This window comes from Eleutherodactylus coqui, chromosome 4 (assembly GCF_035609145.1).
Source record: "Eleutherodactylus coqui strain aEleCoq1 chromosome 4, aEleCoq1.hap1, whole genome shotgun sequence".
Lineage (NCBI taxonomy): Eukaryota > Metazoa > Chordata > Amphibia > Anura > Eleutherodactylidae > Eleutherodactylus > Eleutherodactylus coqui.
The window spans coordinates 48,948,966-48,970,415 of record NC_089840.1 but is presented as its reverse complement, the minus strand read 5'-3'; the positions used below and the strand labels follow the sequence as shown (position 1 = coordinate 48,970,415).

Sequence of the window (21,450 nt, the reverse complement as noted above, 5' to 3'; positions counted from 1 at the left end):
ACCACGGACACGGGGACAGGACACGTACTGCCTCAAAAACATCCCCGTCCTCCTCCTCCAACAATGAAAACATTCTTGGCAAATGCTTTCGCAGTGGTCCGTCTGGCGGCATTCGAAGAATTTCACCTTAAACGACACAATAAGAAAGCCCCCCACCACGGCCCACTTAATCCTGGCCACATTCCGAAAACCAACGGAATAAAACCGCGCTAATAGGTCCACAGTCGCGACCACTATCCCACCAACGCGGTGACTGGTAAGGTGCATATAACCACGGACAAGGGGACAGGACACGTACTGCCTCAAAAACATCCCCGTCCTCCTCCTCCAACAATGATAACATTCTTGGCCGAAGCCCACCTGTTTTTAATCTGACGTTAGCTCTGCTGTCCAGGGCACTGCAATGGGATCTATTTATGTACCTCCGGTGGGTTCCAGGGAGCCACTCATCCTGTGGGTCCACAGGGACTTCACATTAGGGATTTGTACCTGCCTGTGTCTATGTATTAAAAAACTCGGTCAGACTGCGGCATGCAGTGTGGGCCGAAGCCCACCTGCATTTAATCTGACGTTACCTCAGCTGTGCTGGGCATTGCAATGGGATTTATTTATGTACCGTCGGTGGCTTCCTGGGACCCACCCATGCTGTCGGTCCACACGGAGTTGTAACTGCATATGTCTACTTATAAAGAACCCCAGTCTGACTGGGGCATGCAGTGTGGGCCAATGCCCACCTGCATTTAATCTGACGTTACCTCAGCTGTGCTGGGCAATGCAATGGGATTTATTTATGTACCGCCGGTGGGTTCCAGGGAGCCACCAATGCTGTCGGTCCACAGGGACTTCACATAGGGGATTTGTACCTGCCTGTGTCTATGTACTAAAAACCCCGGTCAGGCTGGGGCATGCAGTGTGGGCCAAAGCCCACCTGCATTTAATCTGACGTTACCTTAGCTGTGCTGGGCAATGCAATGGGATTTATTTCTGTACCGCCGCTGGGTTCCAGGGAGCCACCCATTCTGTGGGTCTACAGGGAATTCACATTAGGGAGTTGTACCTACCTGTGTATACTTATAAAGAACCCCGGTCAGACTGGGGCATGCAGTGTGGGCCGAAGCCCACCTGGATTTAATCTGACGTTACCTCAGCCATGCTGGGCAGTGCAATGGGATTTATTTATGTACCGCCGGTGGGTTCCAGGGAGCCACCCATGCTGTGGGTGCACACGGAATTCCCATTGCGGAGTTGTACCTGACTGTGTCTACTTATAAAAAACCCCGGTCAGACTGGGGCATGCAGTGTGGGCCGAAGCCCACCTGTATTTAATCTGACGTTAGCTCTACTATCCGGGGCACTGCATTGGGACAAACTAGAGAAGCAATACAGCGCTAATGAGACGTGCACAGCTACGCTAGCATTGGAATCCGCTGTAGGCCCGCGATTGCTGAGGGTCTGTGTCCTGGGTGCATTGAAAATCCGCTTCCTGCCTAGGATTGCTGACTCTGTGGGCCGAGGCCTATGCCGTGGGCGTGGTGCAAGTCTGCCATGTTTGGCCTCTCAGATCAATTTTTTGTTCATTTCTTGGGTTTCCTAGGACCCACCTATGCTGTTGGTGCAAACTTAGTTCCCATTGCAGTGTTTGACCTCTCTGGCACAAAGACACTGACTGACTTGGGTAGGGGGCAGAGCGCAGACGGCATTCCCCTTGCAGTGTCGATTGAGCTATGCGACACCTTGACAGAATGAATACTGTGTGGCACATGGATTCCCCATTGCTATGCCCACGTTTGCAGCTCCTGACGGAGGTGGCACAGGATTGGATTTCTCATTGCTTCTGTACAGCATTGTGGGCTATCGCCCCGCCCCTTTTAAAGAGGGTCGCTGCCTGGCCCTGCCAATCCTCTGCAGTGTGTGCCTCCGGTTCCTCCTCATGGCCGACGCACTTATAAATAGACATGAGGGTGGTGTGGCTATGGGGCCAGCGTGTGGCATGAGGGCAGCTGAAGGCTGCGTAGGGACACTTTGTTGTGCGCTGTGGACACTGGGTCGTGCGGGGGGGGGGGGGGATTGGTCAGCATGTAACCCAGGAGAAGAGGCAGCGGTGTGTCCCGCAGGCAGTGCTTGTGCTTAGTTGGAGGTAGTGTGGTGCTTAGCTAAGGTGTGCCTTACTAATGAGGGTTTGTGCGAAGTAAAAATTGTTAGGGGGGGGGCACTCTTGCCGCTATTGTGGCTTAATAGTGGGACCTGGGAACCTGAAATGCAGCCCAGCATGTTGCCCCTCGCCTGCCCTATCCGTTTCTGTGTCGTTTCCATCACTCTCTTGGGTTTTGCAGATTTTCACCAATGAAAACCTTAGAGAGCATCGGCGATATACAAAATACTCGAGTCGCCCATTGACTTCAATGGGGTTCGTTACTCGAAACGAACCCTCGAGCATCGCGGAAAGTTCGACTCGAGCAACGAGCACCCGAGCATTTTGCATCTCTAAAAACTAACTATTTTTACCACTCCGGATTCATTCTACAAGGACAGCAGCACTGTTTTTTCCTTTTCTTCACATATCCATTGTCTGACTTGCTGGACCTGGTCCCCAGCATCCAGACTGAAAAAGGGCTGCAGCCATCTTATTCTGCATAGCACTTTTCTTGCAGCGCTCTCAGGTGAACACATCTGCCTAATAACTTCCAATCCCTTCATTGATGATTCCTACTCCATGGAAGACCTTGTTTTTTTTACTTTTAGCTTCATAATGAGGTGACTGCATGAGGCTCCAGTGTAGACCCTTTGCTTCACTACAGAATGTCTTCTTTTAGAAAGTGCATTAATCAGTCAAGTCAAGGATATATTTATGCATTGCGGTTGAATCTCAGTTTATGCCACAATTTATCTGCAATGTGTGAATACACCCTTAGGGCTCTTTCCCATGAGCGTATATCAGTCGGCCATTATCACGGCCAGCTGAAATACACTGCGATGTGATGCATTGGATTCCAATACATCAGATCACATGTCCGTATTCCTGAGACGTAAAAGCACCCAGCCAGGCCAATATAACACTGGGCATTTTTACGTCAGGCCCAAAAGATAGTCCTGGAACTATCTTTTGCACCAGAATACGTTGTCCGCTGCATGGGCCTCTATGGGAGCCCATAGCAGCGGCTGTAGGTGGGAGAGAGTTTAGCAGCGTGGCTGCTAAACCCCCTCCCTCTGCTCCCCCCCCCCCCTCTCCCCGTGCAGGCTTACCTCTGCTGTCCTTCCCACTCCGTACTGCCCTGCCTCCTCCCATTGCTGGCTGCAATCAAGGGGTGGGACATGGGTGGAGCTAAGCTTCTTCCCTCTCCCTGCCTGTTGTCCATAGCCATCAATGCCACTGCAAAGAACGAGCAGGGAGGACAGCAGAGGTGAGCCTGCGATAGGGAGTGAGGGGAAATGGGAGCTGAATGGTGAGCTCAACGCATATGCGCCGGGACCCATGCCGTCTTAACGGGCGCACAAACGTTAGATTTGCACGTCCGTTCATGAGCTTCTACGCCCAAGATGGTAGCGTATATCGGCCGGCCGATATACACTTATGGAAAAGAAAGCCTTAGGGAGGGATCATGAGCACTGTCAATGCTTTGATTGGCCAGGCATTGCTCACCTTTTACAAATATTACATTTCAGGCCACCTATCTACACATTGAGGTGCATTTAACGGTTTCAGATTCATCCATCAATTGTTCTTTATTAGGTATATAATGAATACTAATTAATATTTTGATATTATGCCGTATTTATGTGGAAAATCACAGTACTTTAGGGGATTTCCATTGCTTATTAGAAACAGCTAATGGCGATGATCTTTTTGAATGTCCTGGAATTTCCTGGAAGACTCTACATAACTGGCACGGAGCTGTGCCTTTTCTTACATTGTATATGAATCATATAATGATAAAAAGCTTGTTACTCTTTTTAGGTGGGATTTTCTTAGGAATTGTTTAAATTAACTAACCCATAATTCTCCCAGACATGTATATGTACCAGGCGGGGGGTACCACAAACACAATATTGTATCACTATTAAGGGGCTAATTTTTGTTTTTTAGACCTTAATTGAACAACAACAACTCACCCTATATGTATAAAATAGGAAAATAAAGGCTAGTGTTGAATTGTGGTTTCTTGCGTTCAAAGAAGATGAGTCTGAGGTCCACCCTTCATCTATACCAGTATTTCCCAACTCACGTCCTCAAGGCACCCCAACAGGTCATGTTTTTAGGATATCCTATAGCAAAGTTTGTGGGGTGTGACTTAAGAAAATTTGCAGCACCATGCTACTGGAGCTTCCGGAGTTATCCCTCTTTCTGTTGCTTAAAAGTTGGGAGGTATGCCTTTAACTGCATAGTAATCTTTGTTCTTATGATTGTACACACATCGTAATTGGACTGTCCCTTGGAATAAAGTTATCATGTAATTTTTTGGTGTGCAGTTAAAACAAGACACCCCCCCCCCCCCCCCAAAAAAAAAATGAATTGCATTTTTTTCCCTTTTACTCCATTAAGAAATTTTTAAAAGTATTCCAGTAAATTATGTGGTGCATTAAATAGCACCATTGGAAAATACAAGTCGCCCCGCAAAAGCCAGCCTTCGTTTAGCTATGTAAATGGAGAGCTAAAAAAGTTATTTTTTTAGAAGTGAGGAGGAAAAATCAAAAATGAAAATAAGGGCCCCTTGTTCTTAAGGGTTATATTCTGGACATTCCTGTTATTGCATTGCAAAATAATGGATGTATTCCTGTAGTTTACTGTAGGTCCAATTGTGCACTGTGGATCTCTTGCAGCAGAAAGTGATTAAGGGCAATTTACACAGGAAGATTATTGAGCAAAATTGCTGAATAATCATTATGTTTAAATGTAAAAAAATCGTTTACTATTCATTTCCTTTTTGTTTGTTGCTCATTTTTAACCACCATAAAAATCATTGCTGGATCTGCCTGTCTAAACGCTCTGCACGAGCGCTAACAACTAGTGGTGACGTCACCCACTCGTACAGTCGTTATGATCATTCCATCTAAATGGGCCGATGATTGCTCAAACGACAGTTTGAGTGACAGCTTTGAGCGATCATTTTGCATAAAGTATTAAGTAGCTACTCAGCTACTTAAGTAACAATTAGATGTGCAAATGAAGCCTTTGCTGAACACAGTTAATAGCCCCAGGTTCAGTTCCTTTGTTTTCCACGGGGAAACAATGCTATCAGCACTCCCTGTGGAGAACTTCTTATAAGAGTGAAGGACGATTTTTAGGTAGGACTGAATTTAACGATCAGCCAGCAGTGCCCTAAAAGTGCATGATGGGCGCACATTTACAGGCACCGATTATCGGTAAAACGATCGCTGACGAGCGATTTTTTTTTTTAGCAATCATGAGATGGTGTGAATGGTCCTTAAAGTGTGAGTAGAATTGTGAGCTGTCAGAATTTCTGATAAGCCAAGTGATGCACACTAATATCCTATTCCGCACGTTACATTTCAGTCCACTCATCTATGCATCAGAGTGGGGGGTACTTGTGTAGCCAGCGGAAGTTGGGGACGTCAGCTTGGGTTCACGGTGGCTAAATATTCTGACTTCCATCCGCTATGCTACAAGGGAGAGATGAACTAATGGATGATGGTGGTTGAGGTGTTCAGTGCAGGACAAACAAGGCAGAGGCCGGGAACTTGTAAAAACAGAAACTATAAACTTAGTGAACATTTGGTAACTGATTACAGCTAATCTTCACCACTACAATCACAGTATTTGTAAAATCCATAGTTTCTCCAATATGTGTATCTCTGCATGAGCCCAGGGAACTTCTTTGCATATATTTGCCAATAGCCTAATCCATGTGATTTACTTTAAATGGTCCCAGCGTTATTACTGCGGTACCACTGCCCTGTATCCTCTCCCAATAGCGCTTGTACCTTCTCCAAGCCTTGGGGTCCACTTCAGGTCCAGGTGGGCTTCACTCCTGCTGGTCTCCACATCAAAGGCTGGCAATAATCCTGCAGTTATCAGGTGCTATACGTTGCACCGGCGGAGTAGGGATAGATACATCACTTCCCCCTCTGCTCTGCTCCTGCTCCACACTATCTTTACTCTCTTCTGAGATCTCTCTGTGTACTGAGGGTCCTATAATATCTCCCCTTTCAGAAGTTTCTAGCATCTTCCAGATCAACCCCTTCCTCAGCCAATCAGGGCTCAGGTAATACAGGTTTTCTCAGTTGCTAAGGCAGGCTAAGATACTGGAGATATAGAAATATAGTCAAACATAGTACAATACAAATGCTGACACATTCTCCTGAGATGTTAATATTAGTGCCAGTACTGGGTCACCACACCTGGACATACTAAATTTTCTTTGTTATATGCAATATGGATGCTTGCATTTAAAGGGTATTGATTCTAGTGAGTTGTGTATTACTGTGGTGATATTATGAACTGTTTATGTGGATCTGTGTTAGTGGATTTTGTATGATGTATTATCATACAGCTTTATGTATAGTACTCTAGATTTTTATTTTGGCTGGATTGTATAGAACAAACTCTTGTACTTCTTGTATCACTCCTATTTTCTAATAATCTGTACACTCATGTGAGCAGGACCCTCACCCCTATTGTTGAAACTAGTTTAAAGGACCACTCCCGTGATTTTTTTTAAAATTAATTCATTATACGGCTATTCCCCCAAGTATAAAAAAAGTCAGCTAGTGTTACCTTGGTTAGTTATTCCTTCCTGTCTGAAACTCCCAGCCTCTTTCTCCTCAAATGATCATGTGATCTCATTTCTGACCAGCTCTGATCTTATTGATTCATTTTCCAGTTAATTTCTCACTCTGTGTCATGCTTTTACATGCCGTTACCACACAAACTGCTTTACCACAAAAACTGCCTAGTTATAATAGAGGAGATCACAGCTCATCCCCCCTGACTGTATACTTAGGGTCATCAGAAAGGTGATCACATATCCAGTGGTCTGTCAATATCAGATCAGTTTGTGTCTGTTTGGTACTATTTGTCCACTTATTTGGATAATGGGATATTTAATAGATATACAAGGAAATAGAGAGTAAGAACAACCTTACATTTGGGGAAAATTGGGGAATTTTTATTTCAACAGGAACACATTATCTCAATTAGTAAAAACTCAGGGGCATTCACAGCAGATACTGCATCATGAGCAGCTATAGCCCATGTAGTCATAGCAAACACTGCTAGTGTTGTCTTCTCTGCTCCTGGATATTGGCTGTCATGCTACTCAAGCAAAAGACTGACTCATTTACTGTTTAATCAGTGTATTAGTGGAGCTGATGAGATTATTGTGGCATTATTATTGCAGCAGTGTCTTCTCTAGTACCCAAGTATTTGGGTACCTGAGGTTCTTTGTTGGTAGATGAACATGCCTTGGGGGCACAAAAAGAACAGTAAAATATGCTGATGTGCATGCAAAAAACATAGTTCATTCTACAAATACACAGCACTCAGGCATACGCAAATACGCATACGCCCGTGTGAAGCCTGTCTCTATAATAAGCCATAATAATATGCTTATAGCGCTCCTTCTATATGCAGATGCTTTGGTGAAAGCCGGTATCTCTCAATGCTGTTACCAGCATCAGAGGCTGAACTCTGTGTAGCAACACCAGGAAAAGGTATTTCTTTAGATATTTTGGATATACACACCTCAGAGGAAAAACGCCTGTGTAAATTAACCCATTGGAAATAATGGGTTATTACAACGCCCAAGTTCTGTGCATGACAAAATTGCACAGAACTTATGCATTATTCTAGGCCATATGAATACAGCTTCAGGCTTCTCTCACATGAGCGCATATCGGCCGGCGTTTTCACGGCCGGCCGATATGCGCTGTGATCTGATGCATTGGATTCCAATGCATGAGATCATTCGAGTGTTTTTGTGAGACGTAAAAACGCCCGGCCAAGCCAATATAGCGCCAGGAGTTTTTACGTCGGAGTCAAAACATAGTTCTGGAGCTATGTTTTGGCCGAAATACGTCCAGCCGCTGCACGGGCTACTATGGAAGCCCATGGCAGCGGCCGTGGGTGGGAGGGTGATTAGCAGCGTAGCTGCTAAACTCCCTCTCTCTGTTCTTCCACTCCACCCGTGCAGGCTCACCTGTCTTCCTCCCCTCTCGTTCTGTGCAATGGAAGGGGGAAGGATGGGGGCGGAGCTAAGCGTCCATCCACCCTGCCTTCTCCCACTGATGCTATGGACAAGGGGTGGGACAGAGTGGAGCCAAGTGCCCGCCCTTTACCCGCCCCTTGCCCATAACCATCAATGGGAGGAGGCGGGGCGGACTGGTGCTTAGCTTCGCCCCCGTCCTGCCCCCTCCCATTGCACGGAACGAGGAAGAGAGTTGAGCCTGCGATAGGGAGAGAGGGGAAGTGGGCAATGGCCTGGTGAGCTCGCCAGGCCATATGAACGGGTGCACAAACATTTGATTTGTGCTCCCGTTCACCAAATCTTTCACTAACAATGTAGCATATATCGTCCGGCTGTGAAAACGGCCGTCCGATATGCGCTCGTGTGAAAGAAGCCTCAGTTACGCAAAAACCCCTTTGAGTTCCATCTCCCTACCTAAGGGATAAAGCAGACCCTCGATAAACAATCCTCATATATACAGTATATGCTACATAAACCCCAAGTGGAAAAAAAGTTAGCTACTATGGATGTCAATTTAAAGAAAAAAAACACAAGACTATAAAAGGTTAAATAGTTTTATTACAAAATTAAGTTACAGAAAACATTACTGATATTTAATCCATTTAGAATAAATGTGTATATCAAAAAGCAAAAACAAAACGGATTGACAGAAAAAAAAGCTGAAATCGTTCATCATCCAAGTGGACTTTCATCCTTGTCACCTTATTGCACCTTGTAGGCTGGACTCACATTTTTTTTAAATAATCAATCCAGACTGTATAATAGTAAACTCATTGAACATAATCTCCAATATCTGGGCTACATATTACAGAGCAGGCAGAGCCAAGCAGATGGATGTACCATAGCTTTCTGAGAAAGTATAACTTTACTCATTTAAATTTCCACTCCCTCTAGGGGTAAAAGTTCAGCGGGTGGAGTGAAGTGAGTCTACACACACTCAGTCATAAAATTGTCAATCACTGAGGAGGGACCGCCCACTGGACACTTAAACTCAGAATTAAATTAATGGAGTATTATAAAGCTATACTGAATCTTTCACTTAAACTATACATCATTCTGCTCAGCTCCTCCTGCTCTATAGCAAGCCGCCCACAGATCGGACTACATGTTCAATATTAAAGGTTCCCTTTGAATCTTTCTAAGAGTATCATTTCTCTGATTTTATTGTTTTACTTTTTCCGGAAAACTATTTAAAAAATAATGTTAATGTGTCCTTAATTGTATTCTATATATTCCAAATGAACTTTTATCCATGTCTCATTCTATAAATATTACAAAAATAAAATACTCAATATCATACAATGTTTAAAAAAAGATAAATAAAATACAGCCTCCAGTGTCCAAGTTTGAAGGTTTATATACAGATTTGCAAATTGTCATTTAGAACTGGGACTAAAATATTGATGGCCCGGCCTTGCAGTGGAGCTGCTGACCCTTCACGGTTTACCCAGAGTGGCTTAGGGCTCCTTCACATGTGAGCAATGATCTCTCAGTGAATGAAAGTGGAATGGGCTGGAGATTGTTCCAGCCAACCACCTTCATTCATAGTAAGCAATCCGTCATTCATAGATTTTTATGCCTGCTGAGACTGAACAACAAATGAATGCTCATTCAGTCTCTGGAAGCATTTACACTGAAGATTATCATTCAGATTACCGCAATCCAGCAAGAATCTGAATGATAATCATTCTGTGCAGGGGTGTAGCTAAAGGCTCATGGGCGCAGGTGCAAAAGTTTATCTTGGGGCCCCTCAACTTCTCCCTATATGGAGAAGAGAAGCCTTATGAACCCCCTAAGCCAGAGGCGTAATTTGAAGCTCCTGGGCCCCAATGCAAAACCTGTAACAGGGCTCCAACTATAATGTTTTATTCATACTACTGGGTTTCCTATATGGAGAAGAGAAGTCTTATGGCCCCCCTAAGGCTCTTGGGCCTGGGTGCAACCGCATCCCCTGCATTCCCTATAATTATGCCAATGGTCCTGTGTAAAAGGGTCCTTACCCATACAGATGTGTTCATCCTTATCTTTCCTAAAGCTGAACATATCTCAAAATCTTTGACGCAAGATTAAAATAATTTTTTTTGTGATACTCTATCAAGATATAAATGTACTATACGGGTTTCGGAGGCGACTCGGTCGTTATGATTTGGTTTGCAATCCGTCAAGAGGTTTGATAGCATGTCACAATGTTGTATTGAATTTGTATCATAACTAATTGAAGCCCTTAAAGGGGTTTTGTCATTACAACAAAGCACTGTCCACCCGCTAGGTTTGACTTAAAATGAAAAAAAATAGGGCATACTCGCCTCTCCTAAAGCCCTGGGACGCAGCTGAGAGCCACGGCCATTATCAGTGGCAACTTCCGGGTAGAAGTCAGGTGTCCACTGTGGCCAATCAGAGGATACCGTGGGGTATTTGAGACAGTACAGAAAATGCAGGAAAAAAATCAAGCCATTGAAATGTTTTTTTAAGGTCAAATTTTTATGTCAAATTTGTTACAAATTATTCTCAGAACAACATTCTAAAAAGATAATGACAAAACGCTTCTGCAAAAATGCTTTAAACAGCACCTCCAATAAGATAGTACAGTACAAAATAGAAATAGCTTACAACCTCTAAAGCACTAACATATTCCTTAGTGATTAACAATGGGGGGAACCAACAAACAAGTAACATGGCAAGTACATAGAACAAATGAGTGCCTTATAGGAGACCAGGGAAGATGAGGCTTGACATGATGTCTCATTTCAAATACATTTTCTTTTTATAGACTCTCTATCCTAATAGCTTGGCTGTTATATGACAGTCAGTACAACTCATTGTGCCACATGGTAAATGTAATGGAAATTAAAAAGACACAAAAAATACCTTTTACTATGTAGAAACCATATTGTAACAATGAGCATAGGAAGCTTAAAACGACCCTGTGGTCCCAGAGACAATTTTTTTTCCTGAGACAGGCTCCTCTTTGGTCTACCAAGATGGCGGCACTTTTCTTGTCACTAGCCGATGCTCGCCACCTAGTGTCTAAGACAATTGAAGCAGTACCCTTTGTCCAATTCTAGGACAAATTTTGGCCTGGGACCAGAGAGTCACTTTAAAGCCTTTATAATGTCATAGCACTTTTTCTCCCCTTAGTATTGGAATCAGAATGCAACTGAGAGCCATTCAAATTAGCTTTAACATATTCTTCAGTTTAAGCACCTACAAAGAAATATAAAAACAAACAAAAAAACATATTAAGTAAGATAGCAAATAAGGAGATTTTCTCCTGAAGGCTAAAAAAGACAAATTTGGCAGCCACTATTGTTTCCTCATTTTCTTGGCTTACAGTTATATATGAAAATACAATGCAAAAAAATGTGAAAACAGTCAGTTATTTATATAAAAAAATACAAAAAAAGGTTTTAACAAGCCCTGCAACCCAATCCTATAAAAGTCTAAATGACAAAATCAAAGCTTATCTACAAACTTATAGTACATTGCGCTCATACTGCAAGCAGTTCAGTCCACAAACACTGGCCATACATTAAATAGTTAAAACATAAGTGCAAGAGTAAATTAATTTTTATATGAGAAATCCTTCATTTTCCAACCTATTGGAATTCCCGTTATCAGATGCTGATATATTACAGAATCCAATAGTTCAGCATTTTGTCTACTTCATTGAAACTTTATCTATTGATAAAACACATCAGATCTCACTGAAACCAAAAATTATTGGAAAGTCAGTCTTTAAATTAAAGACTAAATGAAATTTTTGTTTTCTCCTTGGTTGGGTAGGCCTTATTTCCCCACTTCATGTGTGCATAGTGTTGCATAGAGATAGAATTAAGACCGCATCAATATATTGAAAGGTAGTCATATTGGAGAAGTCCACTTCATGCAAATACACCATCATGGAAAGTATATCTGAATACCAAAATCCATCCTAGCTTCAGTCATGATAATCCTGAGTGGAAGAACATTCTGTCAGTAAGTTTTGAACTTTAGGGGATCCATGAAAGAAAAGGATCATTTAGGGGAACCATCGGAAGAATGACACTATAAAGGAGATACTGTAGGGGTCAGTTTTGTATCGCCTTGTGATGTCAGTAGATATTTTTGAAATGACCTGAAGAAATAACTGTAGTTGTGTCAAGAAAGATTGACTTTCGCTCCTTTTCAAACGAAGGATGTAGTCTCCTCTCTGTTAGAAAAACAAAAAACAGAAATTAGATTTTGAAGGGAAACTTCAGAAAACTTAAATTTCAAAATATTGTGAAATTGCTTAAATTGGGTTGTCTGTTTTAGAAAAATCCTACTTATTAGAGTCAGACCTCCTGCTTAGGACTCTAATCTATTAACTAGAGTAGTTAAAAAGAGCATCTCTCACTCTGAAGGACGCAACATTAATGTAATGCTTCATTTCCCCTGTGGTGGTGCTGCAGGGAAATTGAACAGTTACTGCTGTATTCTCTTGGAGATTACAACAGATCTCTTGGATGACCAACTGAAGGACACCAAGTGATCAGTTTATCATCCTTGACTTTGTGAGTTCTGTCGCCTCATTATTCTGATTAATTGTTGTCCCAAGTTTCAGTGCCCCCCTCCTTTCCCATTAGACCCCATTTTCTTCACTGCAGTGTGATTTTAATGCACATTTGTGTATGCAAAATTTGGTACAATCTTCAGTACGTATTGAAGTAATATTCTAAGAACATTACAAGAAAACATTCTTGCAGAAACACTTAAAACAGTACTTCCAATAGGATTACAGTGCTCAACAGTAATAGCTTACAACCCTTTGTCACTAAGAGCTTCTCTTGTTCTGGAGAACCAGCACTATGTAATGCTTCATTTTACCTGCGGTGGTGCTGCAGGGAAATTGAACACTTACTACAGGATTTCCTCTAAGATTATATCAGATCCCTTGGATGACCAACAGAGAAACATCAAGTAATTGGTCAATCATCATGGCATCCTTCTAGCAAAATTGAATTGTTCAAAACAGGCAACCACTTTAAATAGGAATAGCTGCCTGAGAAATTCGGCTCTACCACAGGATAGCAGAAGGAAATTCACATTCCAGGGAACTTTCTTAGGGTGCTTTTATACCCAATGATGTCCGATTGAGTGATTATTGTCAGAGTTCGCTCATGCATCCTATTTATACTGGCAGATAAATCATTTGCTTGTTCACTCGCTAAACTGTTCAATCCCTGTCATTCACTGTATAAGTGAATGAAAATGACTGAACAATCAGTATTTAAACTGAACAATTAACGAACAAGCCCTGATGATTTCATGTCTGCATAAAATGAACAATAAGTCAACAAATTACCATTCATCATTTGTTGTGTTTACACTGAATGATTTTGGTTCTCAAAACAATTTTTGAACAATAATCATTCAGTGTAAGAGGGTCTTTACCCTTCTTTTGGTAGGTCCTATAGTGATGTAGATGTAGTTTGTGTACCATGCCCTATCAGCTGGCTTTTTAATCAAAAATGGCAGTAGATCTCAGTACAATGAGAGAGAAAATATTCCCCAACATTTCTTTAGGCAGGGGCTTAACCATGCTGGGAACATTTGTTATGGTGGCACTTTAACCTTGTAGTCTGAGGGGCCCCAAAAGGCTCATCTGACCCATAGGATGAGATCTTTACTAACAGTTGGGAGGCCCTTTTACAGATTTTGCATTGGAGTCTAAGAGCTTGACATTACTCCTCTATGCATGGGGATTTTTTTCCCATTTGTGAGTCAAGATGCGATTCTCCTTTTGATCTAAGACATATGAAAGTGTTGATCTCCCAGATGTGATGAGAAATGGACCTTATTAAACTTTACTCAAGAAAAGGGAATCATATTGTCAAAAAGACAATAATCAGAACTACTGTACAAGCCAAAGAAAAGTTGCACATGCCAAATATCTCAATGCATGTAAAATGCTGAATCTTGGATGGCGTGAATAAGTAAAGATTACATCATAAACTGAATATATACCTTTGTTGAATATCATTGTTTGGGTCCGCTGTCCTAGAAGTTTCTCTATTGTTCTGTGAAGATCCTGCCAAAAACAACGCACAATTTAGAGGGTCTCTTTTCATTTAACCATCAAGTTATTCTAATCTTTACTTTCTACTTGCAAGGATAAATTTGCCAGTATGTGACTCTGTATACAGTATATAATATCAAAGGAGAAGGCAAGAGTGGTTAAAAACCGCTTCTCCATTCTTCTTCGGGTTCTCAGCTGTGACTAATAGCTGACAACCTGACCTGCTTCTGCTTGAGTGCAGAACCAGGGGCTTTAATTCCTTCCAGATTTTTGCTATCGGCCAGGATTAAAGCCCAGGACCAAGAGCCTCATATTTATTGAGCTTGGTCCTTAAGGGATTAAGAAGAAATAATGTAATTGTTTCATTTATTTAGTCATGTTTAATACGTATTAACTATTTAATTATATAATACATCAATTTCCATAAAAGCTTCTGACTACTGGGTTTCAGGCAGAACACACAACATTTGGTAAGCTCTGTTGGGGAAATAAGGTTATCTTATTCAAAACTCTATGCCAAGAATTCAATATACCTCATAGGGAATATGTTAAATACATGCAGATCCACTATTTACTATATACATCTGAATTTACTCCTAAAATCTACAGATCACAAAATCCAAGGACCTTTGTAGTAATTCACCTAGGGGCAGGGGAGTCTTGCTTTCTCTGTATGACCAGTTTAGAGCTCTCCTTGTTACAGGCCCTACTCCACAGGCCACACTATTTTTGCTCTACATCTTAATAAGAGTTTACATAATAATTAAGAGTTTGAAAAAAATCCCTCTTGCTAACAATCCTGATCGGGCCCAGCAGTGATTGGATTATGCCACGTGACATGACATTACTATGGACACGACTTTAGCGGGACCTAGTGTACACAGTCCTGATGGTGAGAGGTAGGTATATAGCAATTTGTTTTAGTTACCATTAACTAATCATGGCCATTGAGTAATACTACACTTTCATGTGTAGATTTCAAGGGTTGAACCTGAGGGGACCCAATACAAAATCTATGATAGGAACCCCACATACCTTGTGCAATTAATAATCTTGGTGTCTTCTTTTATTACAGAGGGGTCTTTGGGCCCCCTCATGTACCAGGGCCTGGGTGCAATTACTAACTCTGCAGCCCCTTGTTTATACCCCCTGCCCAAGGTGGTCTGATTGCTGGGACATGTTACAGTTGAGAAGAGGTCTTCCTGTTGGAGAATCCTTGAAAATTGTTAAAAGTTATTACTTTCGACTGAGTGGAAAAATAAATTCAGTAATTCAGTGAATTAAGATCATGAAAAGGTTAATCTGGTTATTATTAAAAATCCCAACTGGAAAATCCAATTTCAAATACTCAATTAGGGAATTCTGAGGCAATAGTGGGGGAGCTCCGCATTCAGGGGTAGCAGAAAGTGGCTGCCAAGTGCATCTCTTTCTCTGAACAACCTGCAGTGCAAATACAGTCCAGTGACTTCAATCAGATCAGTGTAATGCTTCATATATCCTGTGGTGGTGCTGTGGGAGGATAAAACACTTGCTGATCCCTGGAGGTTCCAAGCTGCATAACACCTTGTAATTTGGTTATTATTGGTACACCCTTTAACAAGAAGGGATTATGCAAAGTGGACATTACTTTAAGAAATACATCAGAGCAATCTATTAGAGTAGATTCAATGAAGAAAAAGAGTGACCTGTCATAGACCAGTTAGCATGATGTCTGAGGTCATGTGTACTTACTCAGATTAAATGTCTTTCCATTCTTCTTATAACAAAAATACACAGTGCATGCGATAATAGTGAAGGCAGTCAGGAATCCACACAGCAAAATATATTTTAAATGGTCATTCTCCTTAGGTAATCTTTCATCTTTTAAAACTGTAATAAAAAGTATTAGGGTTAACTCAAAAGAAAACCACCATGACCATAGTTTCCACCTAGTTATGCTTAGTGCGCTTATTCTACTAATAACTTCCAGAAGCATGAAAAGTAAGGAAGGGAAAAAGGCAACCACTTTTATGAAGGCATGTGAATGTCATAGAGGAATATTGCTCTCTAGAGAGTCCCCTCTATAAGTTGGAATGGAAAGCCGCTGTGTAGAAGTGGCTCCTGTTCTGGCAGACTCATAGTCGGTAGCACCTCCTCTCACCTCCATCACCTACGGGCCGCAGCCGTTGGTATCCTCCAGCACTCTGTCCTCTGTGTGGCATACACTGCACCATTACTCCGGCTGCTCCCGGCCATAGGACAAGCACATGCTCAGACTGCCTTTTAAAAGGCCAACGTACACCCAGCTTTCCTTTATCTACGTTACCTTAGCCCTTCCTGAACTATTTAATGCTCCTTACCTCACCAAAAGGGGCCTGAGTACTAAGATTCCTCGTGTTCCAGCGAGGATGTTTCTGTATTCTGCAACCTTTCCACCATCTACCTGAATATGTAGCTTTCCTCAACTCTGCCGATACCAAACTTAGCCAGTTCACTAAATCTTGCTCTGAACACTGCCTACCTGCTTCTATTTGTTTAGTGTATTGCACAAACCCCACCTATCTTGATCTTGGCCTGTTATCTGACTCTATCCTAGCTTGATCCCTTGGCACAACATAATAGTAACTTAGGACCCACTTGGATCATCTGTCACTGTACTAAGACTAGGATCAGAAATGCTATCTTTTCTCCTTAGGGAGAGCACCTAGACAGTAAGTGAGGGGACTCAAAAGGTCATTCATGCTCCTCTGGGTAATATGGAAATAAGACCCTGAAACAGCTGTCTGTACATGGAGTCTGGCTTTGCTTTTAATTCCCAGTCATTGTTACAAGGCTTGTATAAAGAGTCTGACTTTGGCTTGAAGGAACGCTCCCTTCCAATAGGTGGCACTGTGGAGGGATTATTTCATCTCCCTTATTTGCATATTACCCAGAGGAGCATGAATGGCCTCTTAGGTCTTCTCACTCACTGTCTAGGTGCTCTTCCTAAGGAGAAAAGATAGCGTTTCTGACCCCCATCACAGGCCTCTCACTAGCAAAGCCAGACTCCTACTGTACACCGATGAAGTGCAAACACCCTGAAACAGCTGTCTGTACATGGAGTTTGGCTTTGTTTTTAATTCCCAGTCATTGTTACAAGACTTGTATAAAGAGTCTGACTTTGGCTTGAAGAATGCTGGCTTCCAATAGGTGGCGCTGCAGAGATATTGTTCCATCTCCTTTATTTGTACTAAGACTAGCAACGTCTAGGAGGTTCCTTGTAGCAAACAACAGATGCCTCTAAAAAGGAGTCACACAGTATGGACCAAGGACCTCTTAAGGCTGTTCCAAAGGACAGCGCCAAGTCGTACCAGTCAGTCACGCAGTGGGTCCATGCCCATGTATAACATATGTGATGCTACATATTCTACCTGCAGATAACCAGTTCCAGTGCCATTGCCATCTGAGGCTGTGTTCACACGTATTGGATTTGGGTCCCCACAACAATTTCTGTGGCAAAAACCACATAAGAATCCACACCCTTATTGCAGATTTTGCCACAGATTCACAACAGACTTTACCCCTTCAATTGAAAGGGTGAAATCTGCTGCAGATCCAGCCTGCATTATGGACACATGGTAGTTTCTCACTTTCTCTGCAAGTCATCTGCCCTCATGTTCTCCTTCTCTGAAGTTTGCCCACACTCATACCATAGCCCTGAGCAGTTGAAAAAGATCACCTTGTTAGTTGAACCCAGATTTCTGTTGCACCAGGCACATTCTGTATGAATCAATGAACATTTCTTGCCAGCTGTTCAGAGCATTTCAATACCTCCATCTAATTCGCGCCAACTACAAGAAGCTTCCTGTCCATGTGGGCCAATATTCCTGAAATGCTATTTCAATAGCTAGTGGAATCTATGCAACAAAGAATTGTGGTAGTTCTGAAGGAAGGCCAAAAGAGTTCAACATTGTACTAGATGGGTGCCTCAAATAAAGTGGCTGTTAAGCTTCATTCACACGGGCGACACAGTATCGCCGCGAGAAAATCGCAGCAATATCGCATCGCTGGTCCATGTGATAACACTGCGGTTTCTCGTAGTGATACCGCAACTTTGTAGCACTACAAAGTCGCATGTGGTGCTACAGAGTCGAGCCACTTTGTAGCAGCACATGCGAGCATTTTCGGGGAGGGGGGGGCTTTGAAATATAAGTGCTACCCAAAAAATAAGCCATAGCTACAGAACAATTTTTTTAAAAGAGTATACATCACCTACAAGCGCTGTCCGTAGCTCCGCTGCAGCTTCTTCCCAGTCCTCGGCACTAGTCTTCTCTTCTGGCTGGGGATTGAAAAATCTTGCCTCCTGGAAATGCAGGCTGTAATTGGCTGATGCTTAGCCAATCAGAGCCAGCACTCGATGAATGGCTGTGACTGGTTCATCGAGCACTGGCTGTGATTGGCTAAGTGTCAGCCAATCAGAGACAGCACTTCCAGGAGGCAAGGATTTTTCAATCCCTGGTCAGTGTCGGGGACCAGGAAGAAGACGCGGCCAGGCTGACAGCACTTCTTAGGTCATGTACTGTATGTGTATTTTTTAATTTTTTTTCTGCAGCTAGGGCTTAGATTATGGCTTTGACAGTAGGATTTCCTACTGTCAAATTTGCATCGCACCACATGAAAACCGCGTCTTTGTGCAATGCATGGGCTACAAAATCTCACAAGTTACGTGCATATCGCGGGACCCACAAGGTTTTTGTGTTGGGTTGTCCCATGCTACAAAATATCGCATGTGTGAATTAACCCATAGGAAAGCATGGGCTTCACATACATGAGATTTGTAGCATTGTAGCATTTGTCGCCTGTGTGAACGAGGCCTTCAGTATATATTTACAATTGAATATGACAAATATTTCAGAATGAACGTAATACAATGTTTTATTAATTTTTATATCTTAGAAAACCTTGTAATTTTTAAATTCAAATAAATCATTGAACACCAACCTATGTGTACCGTCGTGGAAGAGAAATTATGGTGTGCCAACACCACACAGGTGACGCTGATATTGCTATTCACCATCACTTCAAACTCGCTTGAGATGCTGTATGTTTGGGAGTTGCTGTCCATTTTACACGATAGTCTGGATTCTAGATTACAGAATTGATGGTGATATTCTGTTCTATTGTCATCAGAAACCTCCCATAATATTCCATAAGGCTTTGGAAAACCATCTCTCGATGAGCAGTGAAAGAGGACATCCGTACCATTCTTAACCACTGTAAGACTTCCACTGTTGATCTGAGGGACACTGAAGTTAGCTGGAAAATAAAATTGAAAACTTCACAAAAATGAGCATAGAAATAGATGTCAATATTGCCAAGTGAAAAACACAAGTGTGAACGCCTCTTGTTTTATTACATCACAGAAGTAATTTGAAGCTCCTGTAAAAAGGCTTCCCATCTACCATCTCCCATTCATAGTACTGGCATTTTTGATCCCCTCAAGCACCAAGGCCCAGGTAGAACTACTACTTCTGCAGTCCCTATAGCTGTGCCCCTGATTTACATGTTCTGTTAACTTTTATAAAAAGAATATATCACATCATCTGGATTGAAAAAAAACATCATCCCTTTCCGAACAGAGGAGCAGAAGTATTACAGATAAGTGCTATATAAAGCAACCATGAATGAGTGTGCGTGCTGAATTCTACGTGTGCTGTTTCATAGACTAATAGATCATAGACTGAACATGAGTCAACAATGTGATGCAGCAGCCAAAAAAGCAAATACAATTCTGGGATGTATTAACAGCAGCATAGAGTCTAGATCAGGTGAGGTAATTATCCCCCTCTACTTCCTTAGTCAGACCTCATCTGGAATACTGTGTCCAGTTCTGGGCACTCCACTTTAAAAAATACATAGACAAACTGGAGCAATTTCAGAGAAGAGTTACCAAGATGGTGAGCAGTCTGCAAATCATGTCCTCTGAGGAACGGTTAAAGGATCTGGGAATGTTTAGCTTGCAAAAAAGAAGGCTGAGAGGAGACTAAGAGCTCTTGCACACTTGTATTTTTCTTGCGTGTTTTTTTCATGCGATATTGCTGCGTTTTTTTTAACACTGATGTCAATGGGAACTTCTAATGTTAAAAACACATTGCACACAAATCGCAAAGCACAAACTTGTCAAACTTTTGTGTTTTTAACATTAGAAAGTCCCATTGACATTCGCATTAAAAAAACGTAGTGATACCATGTGAAAAAAACGTGCAAGAAAAACGCAAATGTGCAAGAGCCCTTGATAGCTGTGTACAAATATCTGAAGGGCTGTCACAGTGCAGAGGCATCAGCCCTATTCTCATTTGCACAAGGAAAGACTAAAAGCAATGGGATGGAACTGAAAGGGAGAAAATACAGATTAGATATTAGAAAAAACATTCTGACAGTGAGGGCGATCAATGAGTGGAACAGGTTACCACGGAAGGTAGCGAGTTCTCCTTCAATGGAAACAATGGCTGTAAAAATATCTATCTGGGATGATTTAGTGAATTTTGCACTGAGCAGGGGGTTGGACCCGATGACCCTGGAGGTCCCTTCCAACTCTACCATTCTATGATTCTACAGTGTGGTTCACACATGTGACCAGACAAATCGAAAACTGCTACTAGCGAGAAACAAGTGAGTACACGACAGTGAAGAGGGAATTATTGCTGGGAGAGAGAGGGATCCAACAGATAACTGAGACTGTGGATTGTTCAAATAGCAATAGAACCTTCTGGGCTGCAGCATTTTAATAGTTTGTTTTCCTGTAACAAAACTGTTTTGCTGGAATATCATTGCAAACATTAAGTAAAAGGAGTAGAGATGAGCGAGTATACTCGCTAAGGTACATTACTCGAGCGAGTAGTGCCTTAGCCGAGTATCTCCCCGCTCGTCTCTAAAGATTCGGAGGCCGGCGCGGGTGACAGGTGAGTTGCAGTGGGGAGCGGCAGGGTCTATCCTCCCTCCCCCGCTAATTTCTAGGCACTCCTGCTCGGGAGGCGACGGGTGGCTGGAATCCGGCGACTCGCGGTGCACTAACGTACAACCGCCCCACTGAACTGAGTAGAAAGTCGTTGTCTCACTCTCTCTCTTATTTATCCAGATTTACAGGTCCGGCTCCTGACAAGTAATTCCGGGACTAACATGGCCTCGATCCGCCTCACATCGTTCAACGCCCGGGGCCTCAACTCACCTCGCAAAAGACACAGTGTTGCACAC

The 21,450-nt window shown here is 42.5% G+C and overlaps 1 protein-coding gene across 3 annotated transcripts in view; it reads right to left on the bottom strand.

The window, feature by feature from the left end:
• Nucleotides 1–8,741: 8,741 nt before the first annotated feature.
• The window catches only part of CD86 (CD86 molecule), a 66,322-nt gene continuing 53,613 nt past the window's right edge, over nucleotides 8,742–21,450 (bottom strand). For 2 of the 3 annotated variants that reach the window (XM_066599392.1, XM_066599391.1), the window contains exons 4-7: nucleotides 19,198–19,512; nucleotides 15,970–16,107; nucleotides 14,187–14,250; nucleotides 8,742–12,390 (exon numbers count right to left, since the gene is read on the bottom strand). In XM_066599392.1, the coding sequence (XP_066455489.1) occupies nucleotides 12,366–12,390; nucleotides 14,187–14,250; nucleotides 15,970–16,107; nucleotides 19,198–19,512 (542 nt within the window). In that variant the 3' untranslated portion in view covers nucleotides 8,742–12,365. Of the gene's footprint in view, nucleotides 12,391–14,186; nucleotides 14,251–15,273; nucleotides 15,454–15,969; nucleotides 16,108–19,197; nucleotides 19,513–21,450 lie in introns of all 3 variants that reach the window. The other variant, XR_010792535.1, reaches the window with a different exon arrangement.